The sequence below is a fragment of the Neolamprologus multifasciatus genome, chromosome 17, assembly GCF_963576455.1.
Source record: "Neolamprologus multifasciatus chromosome 17, fNeoMul1.2, whole genome shotgun sequence".
In the NCBI taxonomy this organism is placed as follows: domain Eukaryota; kingdom Metazoa; phylum Chordata; class Actinopteri; order Cichliformes; family Cichlidae; genus Neolamprologus; species Neolamprologus multifasciatus.
Genome location: NC_140455.1, coordinates 13,278,645 through 13,299,198, shown reverse-complemented (window position 1 = coordinate 13,299,198; position 20,554 = coordinate 13,278,645). Strand labels below are relative to the sequence as shown.

The window sequence follows — 20,554 nt, the reverse complement described above, 5'->3', positions numbered from 1 at the left end:
CCCCAAAACACGCTGCGCCAAAAATTAGTCCACCCCAAGGATCGGGTCCCCCGACACAAACAGAGTAACATAGTGTACGCTGTTAAGTGCAGGAGGATTGCCAGGATTTATACATCGGGGAAACCAAACAACCTCTGGCGAAGCGGATGGCACAACACAGAAGAGCTACCTCGTCAGGCCAGGACTCTGCAGTCTATTTACACCTACAGGCCAGTGGACACACTTTCAAGGATGAGAATGTACATATCCTGGACAGGGAAGAACGCTGGTTTGAGCGTGGAGTCAAGGAGGCCATTTACATGAAAAGGGAAAGACCATCTCTGAATCGAGGAGGGGGCCTAAGGGTACATATTTCACCATCTTACAATGCTGTGATTGCAGCCATTCCCCAACTCTCTGTGAATGGGACTCATGGCCATTGATCAGTGGTCTTTGATCAGTGGGTTTTGGTCAGTGGTTGTTGATCAATGGTCATGAGAATTTGCATAATTATGATTAAGGAACTGACCTGACAGCCCATTGTTCCTTCAGTGGGCTGGTTTCAGTCATTATGCAAATGTACTGTTTATAAGATTGGGGAAACCTGCAGTCAGCTGAGACTGAAGAAGTCACTTGGATGAGTGACGAAACGTTTCTCCCACAAAACGCTACGTCCAGATAAACAGAATCAACTTTTGGAGACTAATAACAATTACATACAATTTTATATATCTAGTGCTATAGTAATTGACAACAATAGCTGCCCCAAGGTGCTTTAGATTGTAACAAAACCCCAACAGGTGACCCGTCTATGAGCAAGCACTTGGCGACAGTGGGAAAGAAAAACTTCCTTTTAACAGGAAGAAACCTCTGGCAGAACCAGGCTCAGGGAGGGGCATCCACCTGCTTAACTGTTTAGGAATTGCAGCCATTTTTCTACATAGTTCCCCATTTCTGTGAATTACTCTAGAGTCTTTACCTTACAATATAAGGCACCTTGAGACAACTGCTGTTGTGATTTGGTGCTATATAAATAAAACTGAATTGAAATTTAAGTCAAACTTTAATTTTTCAAGTTTTGGAACAGTGGCCTTCTTTCTTGGTTGGCTCCTTGGTAGGCTTCAGCATTGGTGGTTCCTGGGTTGTTAATACCTTAATTCTGACAGTCTAATTTAAAGTCTTACTGTAATTGAATCAAAACTATTAAAGACCATGTACCTCTTGAGCCAGTTCAAATTCTCTAAATTCTACCATACTGTTACACTCTGGTTGACTGTGTGTGTGTGTGTGTGTGTGTGTGTGTGTGTGTGTGTGTGTGTGTGTGTGTGTGTGGACGGGTATTAACATCTTCATGGGGACCAGAAATTGGTAGTTTACTATACTTGTGTGGACAAACAGTCCTTGTGGGGACCAAAATCCCAGTCCCCAAGAGTTTGAAGGCATTTTGGAGACTCAAAATGTGGCTTTAGTGTCAGGGTAACAATTAGGTTATGGTTTAGGGTAAGGGTCAGGGTTAGGCATTCATTTTTGATGGTTAGGGTTAGGGTAAGCGGCTAGGGAAAGTATTTTGTCAATGAGATGTCCCCACAAGGATACAAATACACACGTGTGTGTGTGTGTGTGTGTGTGTGTGTGTGTGTGTGTGTGTGTGTGTGTGTGTGTGTGTGGACGGGTATTAACATCTTCATGGGGACCAGAAATTGGTAGTTTACTATACTTGTGTGGACAAACAGTCCTTGTGGGGACCAAAATCCCAGTCCCCAAGAGTTTGAAGGCATTTTGGAGACTCAAAATGTGGCTTTAGTGTCAGGGTAACAATTAGGTTATGGTTTAGGGTAAGGGTCAGGGTTAGGCATTCATTTTTGATGGTTAGGGTTAGGGTAAGCGGCTAGGGAAAGTATTTTGTCAATGAGATGTCCCCACAAGGATACAAATACACACGTGTGTGTGTGTGTGTGTGTGTGTGTGTGTGTGTGTGTGTGTGTGTGTGTGTGTGTGTGTGTGTGTGTGTGTGTGTGTGTGTGTGTGTGTGTGTGTGTGTGTTCTTTACAACATAAACGTGCTATTTAACCTTGCAGGTGTGATGGCAACAAAAAAGTAGTTTGTCACTTAATACAACTTTGATACACAGCTAGATAGTGACTATACAATCACATACATATATTTATACATGTCTTGTGCCCTAACAGCCTCCATCCAGCACATGAAAAGAATCACATAGAGGCATTGAAGAGTGTTTTATTGTATGTCTGAGCACTTCTTCTTTTTCAGATCAGATATTGATATTGTGAGATGTGTTTGGCAAAACACGGCTAGGTGTCTTTTCACGTGATCCTATTATATCTGTGTTACTTTTAACTTTTTTATTCTCAACAGCAGCTCCTCTGAAAGTCAGCTTTTCCTTTTAACAAGTGTTTATGCACAGGTACTCACTGCTCTCCCCGGTTATGATGAACACAATGGAGTTTATTATGAAACAAGCCTCTAACTGAATATCTATCCTGGGAGAGTATCTGCATGACAGAATGTCACTGGACTTGATGACGCACGTCTATGTTTACACTGCTTTGCTAATTTGACAAACTAAATAAGTGATTAAGCCCCTCTGGTGTGTTGATGGCAGCAAGGGAACATGTCACCTAAGTGGTTGGGGGCGATCGTGGCTCAAGAGTTGGCAGTTTGTCTTGTAATCGGAAGGTTTCCGGTTCGAGTCTCGGTCGTTGTGTCCTTGGGCAAGACACTTCACCTACTGGTGTTGGCCAAAGGGGCCGATGGTGCGATATGGCAGCCTCGCCTCTGTCAGTCTGCCCCAGGGCAGCTGTGGCTACAACTGTAGCTTGCCTCCACCAGTGTGTGAGAGTAAATGAATAGGGGAATTGTAAAGTGTTTTGAGGGTCTTGAAAAGCGATCCATTATTAAGTTTGACAGTGTGGCTCATTTCTGAGTTTTTGAGTGGAGAACTGGAGTTGTTTTATTTTGTGATGTGACAACTTTGGAAATTAGTAGGCTATATTGAATCATAGGGTGTGACAATATACTGAAACTAAATGAATAATTCATTAAAACTATGCGTATGTGTAGTTAGGGTTATGGACACCTTCCAGTTTAGCTTTAATCTCTTTCAGTCACTACTTTCCTATAGCCTCACCGTATGTTTCTGTTGCTGTGGCAACTTGTCTAACTTCCCACAACAAACTAAGTCACTCACAGGGATGCAGCCAGGTTGCTGCTTGAGTCAAGCTCCTCCCTCCACCTTGACTCACAGATGGCTCTACAGTTGGTGCTCTGCTGTACTGTCATCATTTTTATGTGCAATTTAAGTACACCACATATTGTTGACGGTTGTGTTTATACTAGTAAAAAAACAACAACTTTTTATTGATACCATTATTTCACATTTTCTATAAACTTTGAGATCTATATCTTTTATAAAAATAAAATAAAAGAATCACTCAGTAACTCTTGTATTAAAAATCTGATATTGTGAGATGTGTTTGGCAGAACAAGGTATTGGAAAACTCTGTGTATCAAAGCTAGTTTTGCTTCGTACCCATCACTTAGATTAAATAATGTCAGTACCTTACAATAACCATTTGTAATTGTACAAAAATAGGTTGAAAAAAAACTGTAACAATGTTTTTTTTAATGTTTTTTTAATGATTACACAACAGTATTAAGTCAATACTATTTTACCCACTCAAGGTGTAATTTGGTGTTCACTATACACTGTATACATTCTCTCTTCGTCCTTCATGCTGCATAACCAGAGATTACACTATAGAAAGTATACAGTGCTAAAATCCTCTTCCCACCAATGGCAGTAGCCAACAGGTCTAGTTTGGTTTTCTTGATTTATTTCTTTATTTTTGTTTGGGGGGTTGTTTGTTTTTTATTCCTCCAAATAATTCTTCATAATAAAATTGGACCATCAGGTCCTGCTCACCAAAAGGATCATAAAAGCAGGAAGCTTACAACACAAGAAACAGATCTTTCAGATAGGATGTACTTACAATAAAACCTCCCCCAGCACCAGAGTGGCTGGAGAGGTGGTCAGAGACAAAGGAATGTCTTTGATCACACAGTTTGAAACAATGTAGAGATGGTAAGCATAAAAATGACAACATTTAACAATTCACTTTAACGCGGTTGTGTCCAGATTACAGTGCAGATGGCATTCTTAAGCTACCAAGCAGTATCCATTATACGCACAAACAGAAATACCTGCTAATTTTTGCCAAGCAACGGACCAATAAATGCATTAAAAGGTGCAAGCAGAGAGGTCTAATTCAGTCATTCAAATTAGCGGAGGTGAGGCCTAATGCAGTACATCTATCAATCAAAGTGTCCATGAAGTGAAGTGGTCGGTAGTGAAATTTTAAAATACGACATTTTTATTCCAGTTGTTTTCATTTTATGGTAAATGGCCTGTATTTATATAGCGCTTTACTAGTCTCTAAGGACCCCAAAGCGCTTTACATATCCAGTCATCCACGCACACATTCACACACTGGTGATGGCAAGCTACATTGTAGCCACAGCCACCCTGGGGCGCACTGACAGAGGCGAGGCTGCCGGACACTGGCGCCACCGGGCCCTCTGACCACCACCAGTAGGCAACGGGTGAAGTGTCTTGCCCAAGGACACAATGACCGAGACTGTTCAAGCCGGGGCTCGAACCGGCAACCTTCCGATTACAAGGCGAACTCCCAACTCTTGAGCCACAATCGCCCCACCTACTTGCCATCCAACTTACCTCACCTGCAGTGTCTCTAAGCCCATCAGTTTAAGAACCACTTATTCTGATCCACACAATAACGTGAGTCTGTTGTTTACTACTCTGGAAAGGTCCTCACTTTCAAATTTACAGCACTAGTGGATACTGAGAGTTAATGTTGAGTCCAGTTAAAAGTATTTCTATTCAAATAGACAAGAGAACTACTTTCTTTAGGACACTGTTTGTTTCATCAAGGACGTACTTGGGGTTGAGATCCTTCAGATGATGAATGTGACCAAGTTAAAAACTTTTGCTCATGTACAGATTGTCACAAACTGCCAGTCAGACTGTGATGAATACATTTTGCCAGGATAGGTATTTGAGTTGTGTGTGTGCATGTCACTTTTCACTTGACTTCTCTCTCAGTGGTATTGACAGCAGCGAGCGGAGATGGAGAGCTTAACATGTTTCTCAGAAAAAGCAGAAGAGAGGGAGCCATCACTCTTCTCTTCTCACCACACATCCCCTCCCTCCCTCCCCTTCCTCCCCCTCCTCACCCACGCTGCTCTCTTACGCTGAAGATGTAAGTGCCTTAGACAGATGTCTGCTGCTTCTTGTCTAAAACCCTCAACATGAGCTGCTGAGCTCGGCAAACTCTAATTAAGATCAATATTTCAATTTTTAGTAAAAGCGCACGAGATGGAGAGAAGACAGGGAGAGAAATCATCTGTCCATGGAGACTCGAAGAGACAAAAAGAAAGGTCAACTGTGATCCTTCATCGGGTGTGTGTTTGTGTGAGAGTGTGTGTTGGAGATTTGACAGAACTGGCTTGTGAGAAAGTGCTCAAGGGTTCTAAAAATCCTATTTATTTTTCTTCTGGGGTTTTGCTGTTTAGTTTAAGTTTCTATGCCCTGTTGCTATAACAACATCATCACTGAATGGACCGACAGGTTGAGCTGTCAAAAAGGAAAGCTGCGTGGCTGTTCTTGTACGATTACAGGAACAAGCCAGATAGATCATGAGACATGGACAGATATATGAATACACAAAATATTAAAATATATTGCAATTGTATACATGTGTTTAGACAGACATGGAATCCTGAGCTACAGTAACACATGCACTGCAGCCTGAACAGTATGCTAGCAGTACGCTAAAGGCGTGCCTAATCCAGTCAAACTGGACATTAAAAGTGAAATGTCACATACGCATACGCACTGATATGACAACTGAGTGGTAAGCAAAAGTAATTGTACTTGTTTGTTATTTGTTGGGCTTAAAAAAGTGCTATATAAGAATCAGTCCATTTACTATATCCATAACATGAATTAGATTGGTGTTAGCTCTGGTGGGATGAGCAGAGATGTTGCTTGTTTCAACGCCATAAACTGTATAAAAGATGGAATCATGTAATCATTGTGACATGGCACAACCATTAACATGGTTCTGCTAGAGGTTTCTTCCTGTTAAAAGGCAGTTTTTCCTTCCCACTGTTTCCAAGCACTTGCTCGTAGGGCATCATCTGAATGTTGGGATTTTCTCTGTATTATTGTAGAGTTTTTACCTTACAATAAAGCACATTCAGGCAACTGTTGTTGTGATTTGGGGCTATATAAAGATAACTTAATTGAATTGCATGCAGACAACATCTTGCTACAATCATCTGCTGGGATGCTGTCCATTCTTCCTAGGAGCTCTTGTTTGGAAAAGTTGCCAGGATAAAAAGGTCATGGCAGCACAGCTTTACATTGCAAAGTTGCACCTGAACAAAATGCAAAAATCAAACCATAGCACAGCACATCTGCAAAAACACTTCATACCAGAACCGTATCATACAGCAAACACGGTGGAGGAGGCTTGATGATTTAGGCTTGTTTTGCAGCCACCGTATTTGGACAACTTACAGTGATTTAATCGACTATGAACGCTTCTGCATACCAAAATACTCTAGAGTCAATTGTGAGGACATCTGTTCAGCAGCCAAAGCTTAGTTGAAACCATAACATGGAACAGAACACTGATCCCAAATACAGTGGCAAATCTGCAAAAGAAGGACCAAAAAAGAAAAGAGTGAATGTTTTGTAATCCCTCAAAGTCCAAACTTCAGCCTGATTGAAATGCTGTGCTGTGACCTTTAGAGAGCTTTGCATAAATGAATGCTCACAAACCGCAATGAACTGAAGCAATGTTATAACGAAGATTGGGCCAACATTCCTGCACAATGATGTGAGAGACTCATTGTTACGACTGATCTTAATCATATGCAAATTTAAGTGGCTGAAAAGCTAGTGGGAAAAGGTGTGCTACTACCACGAGGGGATGCGGAAAGCAAGCCAGTGAAAGGGGCAGATGGCACTGCATCTGAAGCGGATGCTAACGCAGTTGATGCGTCTGCTGCTGGCGCCGAGGCTGATCGGATTTCTGAATCCAGTGAAGGTACGTCCACTGAGGATCTGCGCCTCACGCTCCGCATAAGAGAGGTGGAGACCCGCAACAGGGAGCTGGAAGTGCAAGCTATGCATCTCCGTATCAGGGCTCTTGAGCTTGAAAAGGGCTCAGCTAATGTTTCCCCAACGTCATCAAGCACAAATGCTTCTTCTTCTGCTAGTTTTGATATAAGTAAGCACATCAAGTTGGTTCCCCCGTTTCGCGAGTCTGAGGTAGACTCCTATTTTAGTGCATTCGAGCGCATAGCCGCTGCTTTGAAGTGGCCGAAAGAGTTTTGGTCCCTCTTACTCCAATGTAAGCTTGTGGGAAAAGCCCAAGAAGTGTGTTCAAGCCTGTCTATTGAGCAGAGTCTAGATTATGAAATTCTTAAGAAAACTGTGCTGCAGGCGTATGAACTTGTCCCTGAAGCATATCGGCAGAAATTTAGGAATCTTAATAAAACTGCTAACCAGACTTTTGTTGAGTTTGCGCGAGAAAAGAATGTGTTGTTTGAGAAATGGTGTTGTTCATGTAAAGTTAAAACTGTGGAAGAGTTGAAAACTCTTATTTTGCTGGAGGAGTTTAAAAAGTGTTTGCCGGAACGCATCGTGACTTATTTAAACAAACTTTATGTCAAAGGTGTTTGCCCAGGTTTTGACGGAGTTAAGAATTAAACATCAAACGTCCAGCCCTTATCACCCGGAGAGTCAAGGTGCACTGGAACGATTTCATCAAACCCTAAAAACCATGTTGCGCAAATACTGCCTTGAATCAGGTAAAGACTGGGATGAGGGGCTTCCACTTTTGCTTTTTGCTGTTAGAGAAACCACTCAGGAATCCCTTGGATTTAGTCCGGCTGACTTAGTTTTTGGACACACTGTGCGCGGTCCCCTGCGACTACTTAAAGAAAAGTGGTTATCTGAGTCGCATCAAGCCGAACATAATGTGTTAGATTATGTTTGCAGTTTTAGAGAGCGTCTTTTCCGGGCATGTCGGCCTTTTAATAGACCTGTTAAAAGGGTATTGGCAAGTCCCGTTAACCCCCAGAGCTTCTGAAGTCTCTGCTTTTGTAACTCCAGATCATTTCCTCCAATACACTGTAATGCCCTTCGGGTTGCGAAATGCACCTGCAACGTTTCAACGTCTGATGCAGAAGGTATTGTTTGGAGTGAAAAACTGTGAGGCATACTTGGATGACATTGTCATTTATTCCCCAACGTGGTCAGAATATTTGGAAACGCTTTCTGAGGTGTTCAGACGTTTTTGTGAATCTTCTCTCACATTAAACCTCTCTAAGTGTGAGTTTGGTAAAGCCACCATTACTTATTTGGGGAAACAGGTCGGACAGGGGCAAGTGCGCCCTGTGGCTGCGAAAGTACAGGCCATTGTAGATTTGCCTGTCCCGCAGACAAAAAGAGCTCTGCGTTGTTTTTTAGGAATGGCCGGTTTTTATCGAGGGTTTTGCAGAAATTTTTCTGATGTGGTTAGTCCCCTGACTGATCTGGTTAGCCCTTTTAAGCCTTTTATTTGGTCTCCAGCGTGTCAGGTGGCATTCGAGTCCGCCAAAGCATTGTTGTGCAGTGCACCAGTGCTAGCAGCGCCGAGTTTTGAGCGCCCTTTTAAATTAGAAGTTGATGCCAGCTCGTGTGGCGCAGGCGCTGTTCTGTTACAGGAAGATGGTCACGGTGTAGATCATCCCGTCTGCTACTTCATGATTCATCCTCGGCCCAACCCGACCGACAGACCATTCACTATGTCACTGTGTTATGTTACTCGATGTAAGAGCACGTAGGGGTGGACCGCCTTTTCTTTTGATCAGTTTTCTCCTGTTTTTGTTAGGCAGGGAGGGAAGTGAGTGTGGTTTGGTTTAGTTCTTTTGGGTAGGTAAGTTGTTTATTTTTGAGATAGGTTACCCTTTTGTTTGTTGTTTTGGCTTTAGGTTCACCCTGACGTTAAGATGTGCTCCCTTCCTTGGTTTATCGCACTTATTGTAAATAAATCACTGTCACAAAAATATTAAGTGTGTGACGTGCTGCTTGGGGTTGGACGGGGATGGATCACCCCTTATGTTGTGGTCTGGCCGCGCCTAGACGGGCCATAACACTCATAAAGTCAAACAGCAAAAAATTACTTCAAGTTATTGTTGCTGAAGGTTTTCACAGTCACCTGTGTCCGCCACCCAAAAAACGTCACTATAGAATTTAAGAAGTCGACTCACCAAAACAAAAGAAAACCAGACAAGATATGGTATGCTTGTTCTCTGTCACACAAATAATGAGCGTTTGGATTTGCCACAAGAGAAATGTTTGTTTTTATTTTTATTTTTTTACTTTAAATATTAAAGTAGAAATTATAAATGAAGCAAGAGCAGAACTTTACTGTGTTTAGGCAAAAGTAAACATAACTCATTTATAAGAAAACTATATAAAGTATAAATATATAAAGTAAATTTCAACATCTTTTACCCCTTTAACTCTCAAATAATTTTACATTTTCTTAGGTATAACAATTAAACTTTAACAACAAAAAGCCAAAACTAATAAAAACAAATTACTTAAATAAATGCAGTTTGCTGGCACTGAACTCCCTCTGAAGTTGACACTCTGTCACCTTCATCTCTCCATCCAGCACCTCATCCTAATTTAGCTTTCCTTTCCTTGGTGTCTTTCCATTTTTCACACAATGCATTTAGCAAACTGAATGTTTCTGAATTTCTTCCGCAGGAAAACTAGAGTTTCTCTTTTCCCAAAGTTTCTGTGATCATCGCTAATGGATTTCTTAGTGTGCTGAGTTCACTCACTTGTTCGGACAGCAGCCATAAGAATGTGCATGCTGGTGGGAACAGTTGTGTTGTGTGATTTGGTCTTTCTACGAGTGTCTCTGGACTCAGTGATGGCACCGTGTGAAGTCTCGCACTGAGCTGAAATTCAGAGCAAAACAGATGTGTGTTACTAATTGTTGTTCTGCTTCTTTGAGACCTTTTCATCGCCGTGGGGAACAAACATGATTTCTATACATGCCAGGCCTTGGAAATGTGGCAAAACTTGCTGTCTAAAGTAAGCCCCCTATCTTCACTCTTAATGCTCATGCATGTGTGCGTGTGTGTCATATCCTTTCCTTGCACAATTAAATCTGATTCCTCTGCAGCGGCATTAGTGACAAAACCCCCAAAGGCCTCAGATAACCCTCAGCCACCTCCTGGAGCTGGTCTGGATGCTGGCTACCTTGGCTCAAAGTAACTGCACTTGCAGCGAAGTCCCAGTATGCAAAGACACAATGAAAACCCTGACTTCAAAAATTTATGTCTCAAGCCCTCGGCCGCAGACACTCCCCTTCCCCTGACAATGAATGGACACAGCAGATCTTCTTAAATGCGCTATTTCTATGCAGACTGCTTAGCTTGGCGTTTGAGGACCAGCTCCTGCTTATTAGATTTTTTTTTTAAAACCCTCTAATAATGACTTAGCACACCTAAACTTGAAATACCTTGATATGATTTCCGTCCCTTCATCTCACACTCTTCTTTTCATCGTTGCCAGCAGATTTGAGGCAGAGGGGGCGCGTATTTCATGGCCGCTTCGGACTGGAAGTTAAGCTCAGCAGCTGTGCAAGGTTTTGCTTTTCACATCTGACCAAGTTAAACTGACTGCCACCTGTTTTTCCCGCAGATCGGCACTTTCTCCCGCACATGTATCACTCAAGTGAAATGGTCCTCTGGGATGCGGCCACTGCTGAGGAGGCTAAGCGGGTCAGGTGCAGTGATGCCCCGTTTAAGTCCTATTCCCATGATGCTTATCGACATCTCATCCTGCTCAGCCTTGCTGTTATACCCCCGCCGAATTAATAATACAAAAAAAGACTTATGCGTCCCAGATGGAGACGCGCGCAGGGTTTAATTATGCGTGGATGTGCGGAGATGAGCTGAGATGATGCAATTTGTGCTTAATTGCGAATGAAAATAGAGCCTGTCCAATCTTACTTAACCCCGCGCGCAGATACTCCGCGGCCTCCTCGTGGACCTGCGGAAACGCGAATTGATTTCCCTTTTTGGCAAAGGGGCGCGCGGCCTTAAATCGATCGGTGATTGATAGATTTGGATGTGTGTGGTGTGTCCGGGATCTGGAAATGGACAGTGGGTCTGATTCATTCTTCTCATTGTTTTATGCGTTTGATGTGCGCTCCCACACGTAAACCTGGACTTTAAAAAAAATAAAAAATAAATTATTATTTTTCCAGTAGCAGTTTGAAATTCTCTCTTTGCTTTTTTTTTTTTTTTTTTTTTTAAATTATTTGTAATACTACTTAATCCATAGTTTAGCTGGATTTCTCCTGCTTGTCCTTTCTTTTACTGCCTTTTTTGAGAACTATGTTGTTCCACGTGGCCCATATTTTTTTATTCATTATTTTACCGGGTATATTCCCGGTCTTAAGGCAGTTCGTGAAATAGTCACAAACTGTAATCGATTCGTACTGGATTTATGAACTCCGTAAAAGTACTGGCTGTCAAATTCTATAAATGATTATGCAGTGATCCCGGGGAAACAGTAACACACACACCTTCTTACATTCATGAAGCTCAAATGTAAAAAGTGTAAAACGGGTATCATTACAGGAGCTCCCCGCCTATAAGGGGGTGAAACAGACCTCCATAAAGTTGCTGCATGTTTGCAGGATGTTGATATCAGAAATGAAAGAGGTGGATGTCGTTCTCCTTGCTGAGATTCTCAGCAGCCTCTTTACATCACAGACCGCTTCGCTCACAAGTCTTTCTCCTTTCTCAGTAAACATGTTTCCCTCCGAGAAACTCCGGTAGTTCTCCTCTTACTCCGTGCGCTCTTCCGTGCAGTAGCGTTTGCTCGGTCACTAGAGGGGGGGATCTGCTGCACCTGTTCTCCCCTTCGTGTCCCCCCCACCCCACCCACCGCCCTTCGGCTGCTTTCGGCTATCCTCGGCCGGCCGCTGCTAGACAATTGGGAGGCTCTTCCCTTATAGGAGAATGCAAATACGCGGCTGCCAGCTCCTCCTCATTGGCCCGTCACACCTCCGTGTGGGAGGGTCGTGGGGGCCACGCTGTCTTTATAAGTGCAGAGTGCCTTCCAGCGCCTCAGTTACACTGCGTTGTTGCTGTGAGGAGCTCTGTGAGGGCCGTCAGATACAAAACAGCTGGAATTTATCACCTCTTGTATAAAATTTCACACGAAAGGTCAACAGTGCGACCCAGCGAGAGAGAGAGAGGAGGGGGGGCAGCACCGAGGGGACCGAGCCTGTAAGTAGGCTGTTTAAATTCATAAATGGACTGACCACAAGAACCAGGGACAAGCCTCCTCCTGTCCCTGCAAGTAAGAGAACTGTTTGCAACTTCATCTCCATCCCCACGGGCTCTGTAACCATCTGCACGCGTGCCATACCGGCTCGTGGATTCCTGGGACTTTTTGGTAAATCTTTCTTTTTTTCCTTTTTTTTTTTTTTTTTACACGCAACCCCGAGCAGCTCCCAGCGCCACACTGCTAGATGTGACTGTATGAGAAAAAACTTTAAGTCCGGACCATGCTGCAGTGACTCGAGCCAGCAGCCTATAGGAGCTCGCGATCAACTTGTAAACAGCGGGCGGCGCGGAGGGATGCTTGGAAAATATTTCTAACACGACCGGAGAGCGGAGGAGAAGAGATCTGTTCCTGTCACTCGATCGAGCAGAACCGATGACTGTAAATCACAGGGAGGCAAGTGGGCTGCAGAGGTGAAGCGAGGACAGGACAGGTTGGTGGTTCCAAATTCACTGGGCTCGAGTTTCAAGCACCCCGGGGGGGGCTCCTGGTATTAAAGCGTGCATTTGACCTGGGATAAGTTGTCAACAAGAGCAGGGAGCGGAGGCGAACTGGCAGGTGTACAAGTTCATTTACATGCAGAGGTATATTCACGCCACTATATATAGAAGTTACTTAGGGACAAACAACCTTAATAAGTTTTCTACCCGCTTGCTGGCCCTGCAGTAGCCCCACGCACCGGGCGTGTGCGTGTGTCTATTTATACACCATACAACCTTTTATCCCTCTCCACAATCTGTATCCGAGAGGACTGCCCGCCGTCGGTTTGGCTGTGAGGGCAGGAGTCGTCGCATGGACTGACATGGCCACCGACCTCGCCATGAGCGCAGAGCTGCCCAACAGCCCTCTGGCCATTGAGTATGTCAACGACTTTGACCTGATGAAGTTCGAGGTCAAGAAGGAGCCGCCGGAGGCCGACCGCTACTGCCACCGCCTCCCGTCGGGCTCCCTCTCCTCTACCCCGATTAGCACCCCCTGTTCCTCCGTGCCTTCTTCGCCCAGCTTCTGCGCCCCGAGCCCGGGCGCGCAGCCGAACCAGGGCCTCGCCAGCGGTGTCAGCAGCAACGGCAGCAGCAACAACAGCGGCGGCAACAACAATCACAGCACCGGGGGGAAGCCCCAGCTGGAGGACCTGTACTGGATCCCCAGCTACCAGCACCACATCAACCCGGAGGCGCTCAACCTGACGCCGGAGGACGCGGTGGAGGCCCTCATCGGCAACGCGCACCACCACCACCACCACCAGACCTACGAGGGTTTCCGCGGGCAGCAGTACGTTGGCGAGGACCTCTCCGCGGCCTCGGCGGCCCACCATCACCAAGCGCATCACCACCACCACCACCACCACGGCCACCACGCCCGCCTCGAAGATCGCTTCTCGGATGAGCAGTTGGTCAGCATGACAGTGCGGGAGCTGAACCGGCAGCTCCGAGGCTTCAGCAAGGAGGAGGTGATCCGCCTGAAGCAGAAGAGGCGCACGCTCAAGAACCGCGGCTACGCGCAGTCCTGCCGCTTCAAGCGCGTGCAGCAGAGGCACATGCTGGAGACCGAAAAGTGCACCCTGCAGAACCAGGTGGAACAGCTGAAGCAGGACGTGGCGCGCCTGGTCAAGGAGAGGGATCTATACAAGGAGAAGTATGAGAAGCTGGCCAGCCGGACCTACAATGCCGGCGGACCCGCGAACACGAGAGATCCATCCGGGAAACAAGCTAACGCCGAGTTCTTCATGTGAGAGGGACTGCTGACCTGTAGCGCCTCACGTTTGTTCTTCGTTTCTATTTTGTTTACACTTTTTTCCTCCACTCACAAGACTTAAGCAGTAGCCGTGCACGGACGCGATTTTCAGTCTTAAACATGTTTAGGCGAAACTTCTGTAAGAATGCCGCAGCCTGTCAGGTGGGCACTTGGGATCACTGTTAGCCTGTAGACTTTTATTTGTGTATCCTCCGGTGCAGCAGAAACTAATCACGAGTCTTACTGAACTAATATGACACGTGACTGTCTTAACTCAGAGAGAGCAGCGGGGTTGGTCTTAAAAACGAGGCAAATGTGTTCTGTTTAAAGGGGGGAAAGTCTGAATGAACTGAAAAGAAGAAGCAATACACCACCGGCGAAGAAAGACTGTTTATGAGCCTGTAATGCAGAGACTTTTCAATAATGCAAGTCTAATAATCCCCCCATCCCAACTCCCCCCATCCCCATTTGCAACCCTGCATGCAGGACATGTATGGTAACCTCTCCCCGAATCTTCCACGTGTATGGAAAGCATGGCCCACGGTTCGCATCTCTCTCTTCCTCCTCTTTCTCTGCCATCAGTAAGGCCTGGGTATGCGGAAAAATAAAAAGCCAATGACCCCCTCTTCCATCCTACACCCCGAGAGGTACAAGGAGAGAAAAAAATGGAGAACAATCTGCTGTAGTGCGTAAAAACTGGATGCGTCTTTAACTGCTATTTTCAATCAATTTTTCTATTGTTTTAAAAAAGAAAAAGAAAAAAAAACATGACAAAAAGAGATTAACTGAGCCAGATTTTAGACTGTATTTATTTCCACCTGTACATACTGTGTAGAGAAAAGCAGTAACCTGTGTTATTTTACCCTCTCTCTCTTTCTCTCTTTTTAAAACAACAACTTGCTTTTTGTTGCTTGGATTCTTCGAAATGTCTTAAATACAAATGTTTGTATGTAACAGCATGCAAATCGTCTATGATATCCTCGTCCTCCTTCTACTGAACATGTGTAATGTTAAACTGCACTAAGAAGAGATCAAACTGGACATTTTGTTTTCTACTCATAGGACCTTTTGATCTGTTTAAAAAAGAACCCTGGATGTAAATTCTGTGAGGGGGAAACCCTCAGTTATTACATGGACTGCATTCGCTGCTAAAATTCTATGCACCAACCCGACGATTAAAAAAGACTTAGGGTTTCTTTTTTTGTTTCTTTTCTTTCCTTTTTTACGTTTAATATTGTAATCAAACGTCTTGCAGGGGCTGTGGGTTTAAACTGCAGTCTTAATGAGCGCTAATAGAAAAGTCTGATGGTAGAGCTTCCTGTTCTTGGAGTAACTCCATGCATTATTCTGTCAACAAGAAACCCCTGGTTCCTGCTGCATAGATATATGTGCAATATTGTGCAGAAGTGCCCGATGCACAGACTACCTGTTGGAGGGCGAACCGTGCAGGGAGAGAGACTGGAAGTGTTTGATCAGGATGTCAGGGGGAAACAACAACAAGCTGAAGAGAAAACTGAGAAAAATGTGATTCTTCCAATTTTGTATCTTTTATGGGAACCAAAAAAGGGGAGATATAAAATACAAGTCGATTCTTGCGAATTATTAACAAATTAAGCATTTCCAGTATGTAGACAAACATCAGATTCTATTCACCTATCTTTCTTATTTTAATTAGATTTTTTTTGTCTTTTGTGTAAATCTCAAATTTTCTCATATTTACCGAAAGCAACAAGAGCTTCAAAAAATGTGAAGTTAAAGAACGCGGGGAATAAATGCAAACCAACTTCTGCACAGTGCTGTAAATTTATATCTGTACATATGATTTCTATATTTATTCAATGAACGTGTCCTGACTGTCAACAAGTGAAAACCATACAAAGTGGAACGTTGTTGAGAATCTTGTTTTCATAATGTTTAATAAAAAGTTCTGTCCCAAATCCGTGCCAGTGACTGCCGCTGCCATCATTCTCTAACAACAGCTTTTATTTCCTATAAGAAAAAAAAAGAGATTTATGAATTATTTATAAAACGGTCAGAAGTCTAGCAAGGTTTTATTTTTCTCAGGTCACAATGTCCGTGTTTGTAAAATAATAATGTTAGACTGCGGGTTATTAAATGTGACCAAAGTCTCTAATTAGCGAAAGAGCAGCAAAAGAGCTGAACGATTTAATAACAATGTCGAAATATTTATAGCCGCTTAAACGATAATAGAAAAATGTTAGATAATTAAATGTTGAACAATTAAATATAAAAAAATTAAATGGAAATTAAGAAAGAAAAAATAAATATAATAAATGATTTTTTAAATAAAAAAGAAATAAAGAGGAAAAACTCATAATATAAAAGCAAAGTTGGCACTATATTCGTGCTGGAATTATTATTATTATTATTATTATTATTATTATTATTATTATTATTATTATTATTATTATTATTATTATTATTATTATTGTTATTGTTATTATGTTTTTAAGGGTAAAGTCGCAAACGTTTTACACAATTTGAGTCGTGTAACTTTTATGAATCGTTCCATAATTGCACTTCGGTGTTTTTCAGGAGCGCCGCTCTGCTCTGGTTTGTCCGATCACACAGAGCCTTGTGGACGTAGAAAGCTGCTCTTATCTCCTGCATCAGGGTCCAGATTTCCAGATTCTTTGTGTGTGTGTGTGTGTGTGTGTGAGTGAGAGAGAGAGAGAGAGAGAGAGTGGCTGGCTGAGAGAGGCCACCCTCTTCCTTTCCTCCGCTCTGCTGCACCGGCTCTGGTCGCCTGTCAGCGGGCCTCCGCGCTCCTGCTCAGCCGGTGACGGATGGATGAAGCCGGGGTCTCTGATCCTCGCCAACGACTCTTACTCACTCACTGTGTTTTGAGCGCGTCCACAGGGCAGCTTTCCCAGATACCCGGGATGTCAACGAGGTTTGTGTACGTTTATGTGTCTGCGCGTGCGTACGTTTGCGCGCGCACTAAGCAGCATTAAGTGGTCTTTTCTCCTCTCAGGGTGGAATCACCGTGGGTTTAGACACATGCCAGCCCGCGTTGGTGCTGATGCGACACGGCCGTCAGGCCCGCTGGGTATCGGCTCACTTCAAACACATATCATAGCTCTCTCTCTCTCTCTCTCTCTCTCGTGTGTGTGTGTGTGTGTGGGGGGGGGATCCACACAGTAAAGACCTGTAGATTGCTGGAGGCATAAAAAATCGCCCATCTGGATCTGCAGCTTCATCCTTAAGCATTCGGTTGTACCTGTTCGCATGAACGCACACTTTATGATTTATTGAATTTTATCTTTAGGTGTGACACTTTGTCATTTTTGGATTTCAAACACCTAAAACAGTAAAAATCTAATAGCTTCACATTTCACTGTAGCTTATAACAGCACCTGAAAGCAATCGTTACCCAGTCGTTGTGTGTTTTTGTGCGTGAGTCAAACGACTGAACAGGGACATGGAGCGCTTCTTAGTTTTTCTTTCTGAAGAGTCTTACTGCTTAAAATCTATTTTCACTTGTTCCGTTCTTTGCAGCGCAGGACTTTAACTTTCCGTCATGAATAGAATTACGAGCATTCAACCTTCTTGCTCGCATTTTGTCGCACGCTCATACACTAACTTGTCAGTTCATTAGTTATTCTTAACAGTCATTTCTGCAAATTCCACCTGAACACGTGCTCTCACTGCTGTCATATACTGTGTACCTCATGTCAGAGCCCATCATTTCTCCGCTTCCCCAATTCAGAAACGAATTAATTTACAGTCTTTTTTTCAACTCTCACCGATCAGTTCAAACCCAGCGTTTCTCTTAACATCTTTCCTTTTTCGCTCCCTATCCTCTGTCACCTTTCAGCCTCTCCATCACTCTCCTCCTCCTTCCTGTTTTTGCTGAGTCAGGGAAAACAGGGAGCAGCGTGACAGCCGTCACCTCACCGAGAGTCAGAGTGTATTTTCTGCTTATAACACGCACACGCACACACACGTAGTGGAATTGTGGGGTGTGTGCAGAGGAATGAAGGCGTGCTTTCTGTGTGTGGGTATGAGGAAGAGAGAGATATCACCATGACTACTCAGTGGGCTTTTCTTTCCATACATCAAGGCAAAGTCCATCTGAGCTGCATCTGAGAAACAAAGCGAGTGAATTGAGAGAGAGAGGTGCAGTGTGTCTCTGGCGTCTGGAGCTGCTCTGCTGCCGAGATTCAACACAGTCAGCGTCTCTTTGGCTCAGCTTACCTACAGTATACCCACACACACACACACACACACACACACACACACACACACACACACACACACACACACACACACACACACACCATAAACAGAAAGTCCAGACGAACACACTGAAAGCTGCAGCCTCCACCACCTTTACCTCATGGTGTTGTGGCCTGTGACACATCGTTTTCTTTTTCATTCTTTTATTAAACCTGGAAGAGACCTTGGACCTCAGTGCTTCATCGCAGACAGGCATTCCTGCTGTTCTTAATGGACATTAAGTCTACCTTCTTATTACACACTCAAAGTGGCCCAAATCCGATTTGCTGCATGCAGTGGCTGCATGTTTGGAGCATCGCTGCTTGCATGTCCATGAAAACTCCAGGTTAGATTTTCATAACTCAGGGATTTAATGTGTCTTCTTCCTCAATTTAAAAAGTCTTAAAATGTTAGAATATGTAGGATTTATTTCTCTTGTTGTTGATGTCCTAATTAAAGAGTTTGGAGAAACCCTCAAAGCTATTTGGTTATTTGTCAAATTACCAAACCATGTAATAAAAATGTAAATGTGCATTTCTTCTGCTCAAGAAAGGTTGTTAGAGTTTCTTTGTTGAAGTCTTCAAAGTGTTGCCTTCACTTTCCAGGCATGAGGAGATACTGAGATTAATGTTCTTTGGAGCTGCAGAATTTGTTCCATATTGTTTACAGGAGCACTTTTATAACATTGTTATAAGATCGATTTTGATCACATTGTACAAACTGATGGCTCACAGATTTGATAACTGACACGCTTAACTGACACACAGAAACCCTGCAGCCAGGTTGTGCTAAAGCATTGCAGGAATACACATAATGAAGCTGCAATGTGGTTTCTGCTGTTTCCACTATACTTGCTGGCAGTTACGGGAAGAAAACAAGTCCACAGTTAGTTGATTTTTCATTGAGAATGAAAGGATGAGGATATACCACATTCTAATTTTGGTTGTTAAATCCTCACAGATAATACTGAATTCACAATATAATAGATGCTGTGTAAAGCATAAATAGAAAAGAGACTGGAATAATTCTCCAGTTATAGGCCCAGACAGTCCAAAGACAACTTACCAAATGTTGAAACTGAGAAACTGAAGCATTATTGGAAGCATATAATTACAAATTTGATCCTAGGAGCCTGTTTCAAAGAAGTAGAGCGAGGGTCAGCAAAAGGATGTTGTGTAAAACACAGTGTGGAGTGTGCTGCGGCTAATAAGATGATTTGGTAACAGGTCAGTAGCATGATAGCAACAAACAGGAACATCCCAAAGAGGCTGAGTATTCCACCCATTCATTTTCTTCTACTTAGGCAATAGGGGCGAGAGCCTGCCCCAGCAGGCATGCAGCTTGAAATACCCACACAGACATGGGGAAGGCATGTAAAGGCCTTGATGTATGACAACAGTGCTACCACCAGACCATCGAGTCCCCACTGTGAAGCTTGCCACTCTGTGTGTCCGTGTGTGTACAGTTCAGTGATTTAAGAGTAGAATTTGTGTGTTTCATTAAAAGAAAACAAAAAAAACCCCACCCTCTTTACACAAAGAAAATGGTTCTCAGGAAACACTGTTTAGCATCCTGTAGTGAAAACCATCTATCCAGTTGATGAATCGTTTATCCGATTCAGACATGAGTACCCTGCCCTCTGCCTCTGTCTCAGTTGTCACTGGGTGAGGGGTGGAGGAAAAACCCTGGACAGGTCGCCAGTCTGTCGCAGGGCTTTTCTGAAAAACCACAGTCAGTGAATACGGGTTGTCTCTGTGTCCACAAGTGCAAATTAAAACTTCACCCTGCGAAGAAATAAAGGAAGCATAATAAGCCAAATGCTGCCTCTCTGCATTTGCTGTCATCTCACAGCAAGTAGGTTCCTGGTTCAAACCCCAGCTGGGACTCTTCTGTGTAGACTTTCCAGGTTCTCCCTGTGTGGCTTTCCTCCAGTTACTTCAGCTTCCTCCCACAGTCTAAAGATGTGTTAGCTTAACTTCTGATTCTAAATTAGTTGTAAATGTGGGGCAATAACCTATAGAAGAGCACAATGTATGGTTGAAATGTGGCTCGTAGCCCTTTGAGTTTGTAGGAGTACAAAAAGTGTTACAAGGTCATTATAATTCATTAACCCTTCATATTTGTGGAGGCCCCAAT

General features: G+C 43.6%; 1 protein-coding gene across 1 annotated transcript; it reads left to right on the top strand.

Moving 5' to 3' along the window:
• Window positions 1-12,247: 12,247 nt before the first annotated feature.
• mafaa (MAF bZIP transcription factor Aa) lies at window positions 12,248-16,116 on the top strand. The gene has a single exon (XM_085139143.1). The coding sequence runs from the start codon at window positions 13,248-13,250 to the stop codon at window positions 14,175-14,177; it is 930 nt and encodes a 309-aa protein (XP_084995269.1). The 5' UTR covers window positions 12,248-13,247; the 3' UTR covers window positions 14,178-16,116.
• The last annotated feature ends 4,438 nt before the right edge of the window (window positions 16,117-20,554 follow it).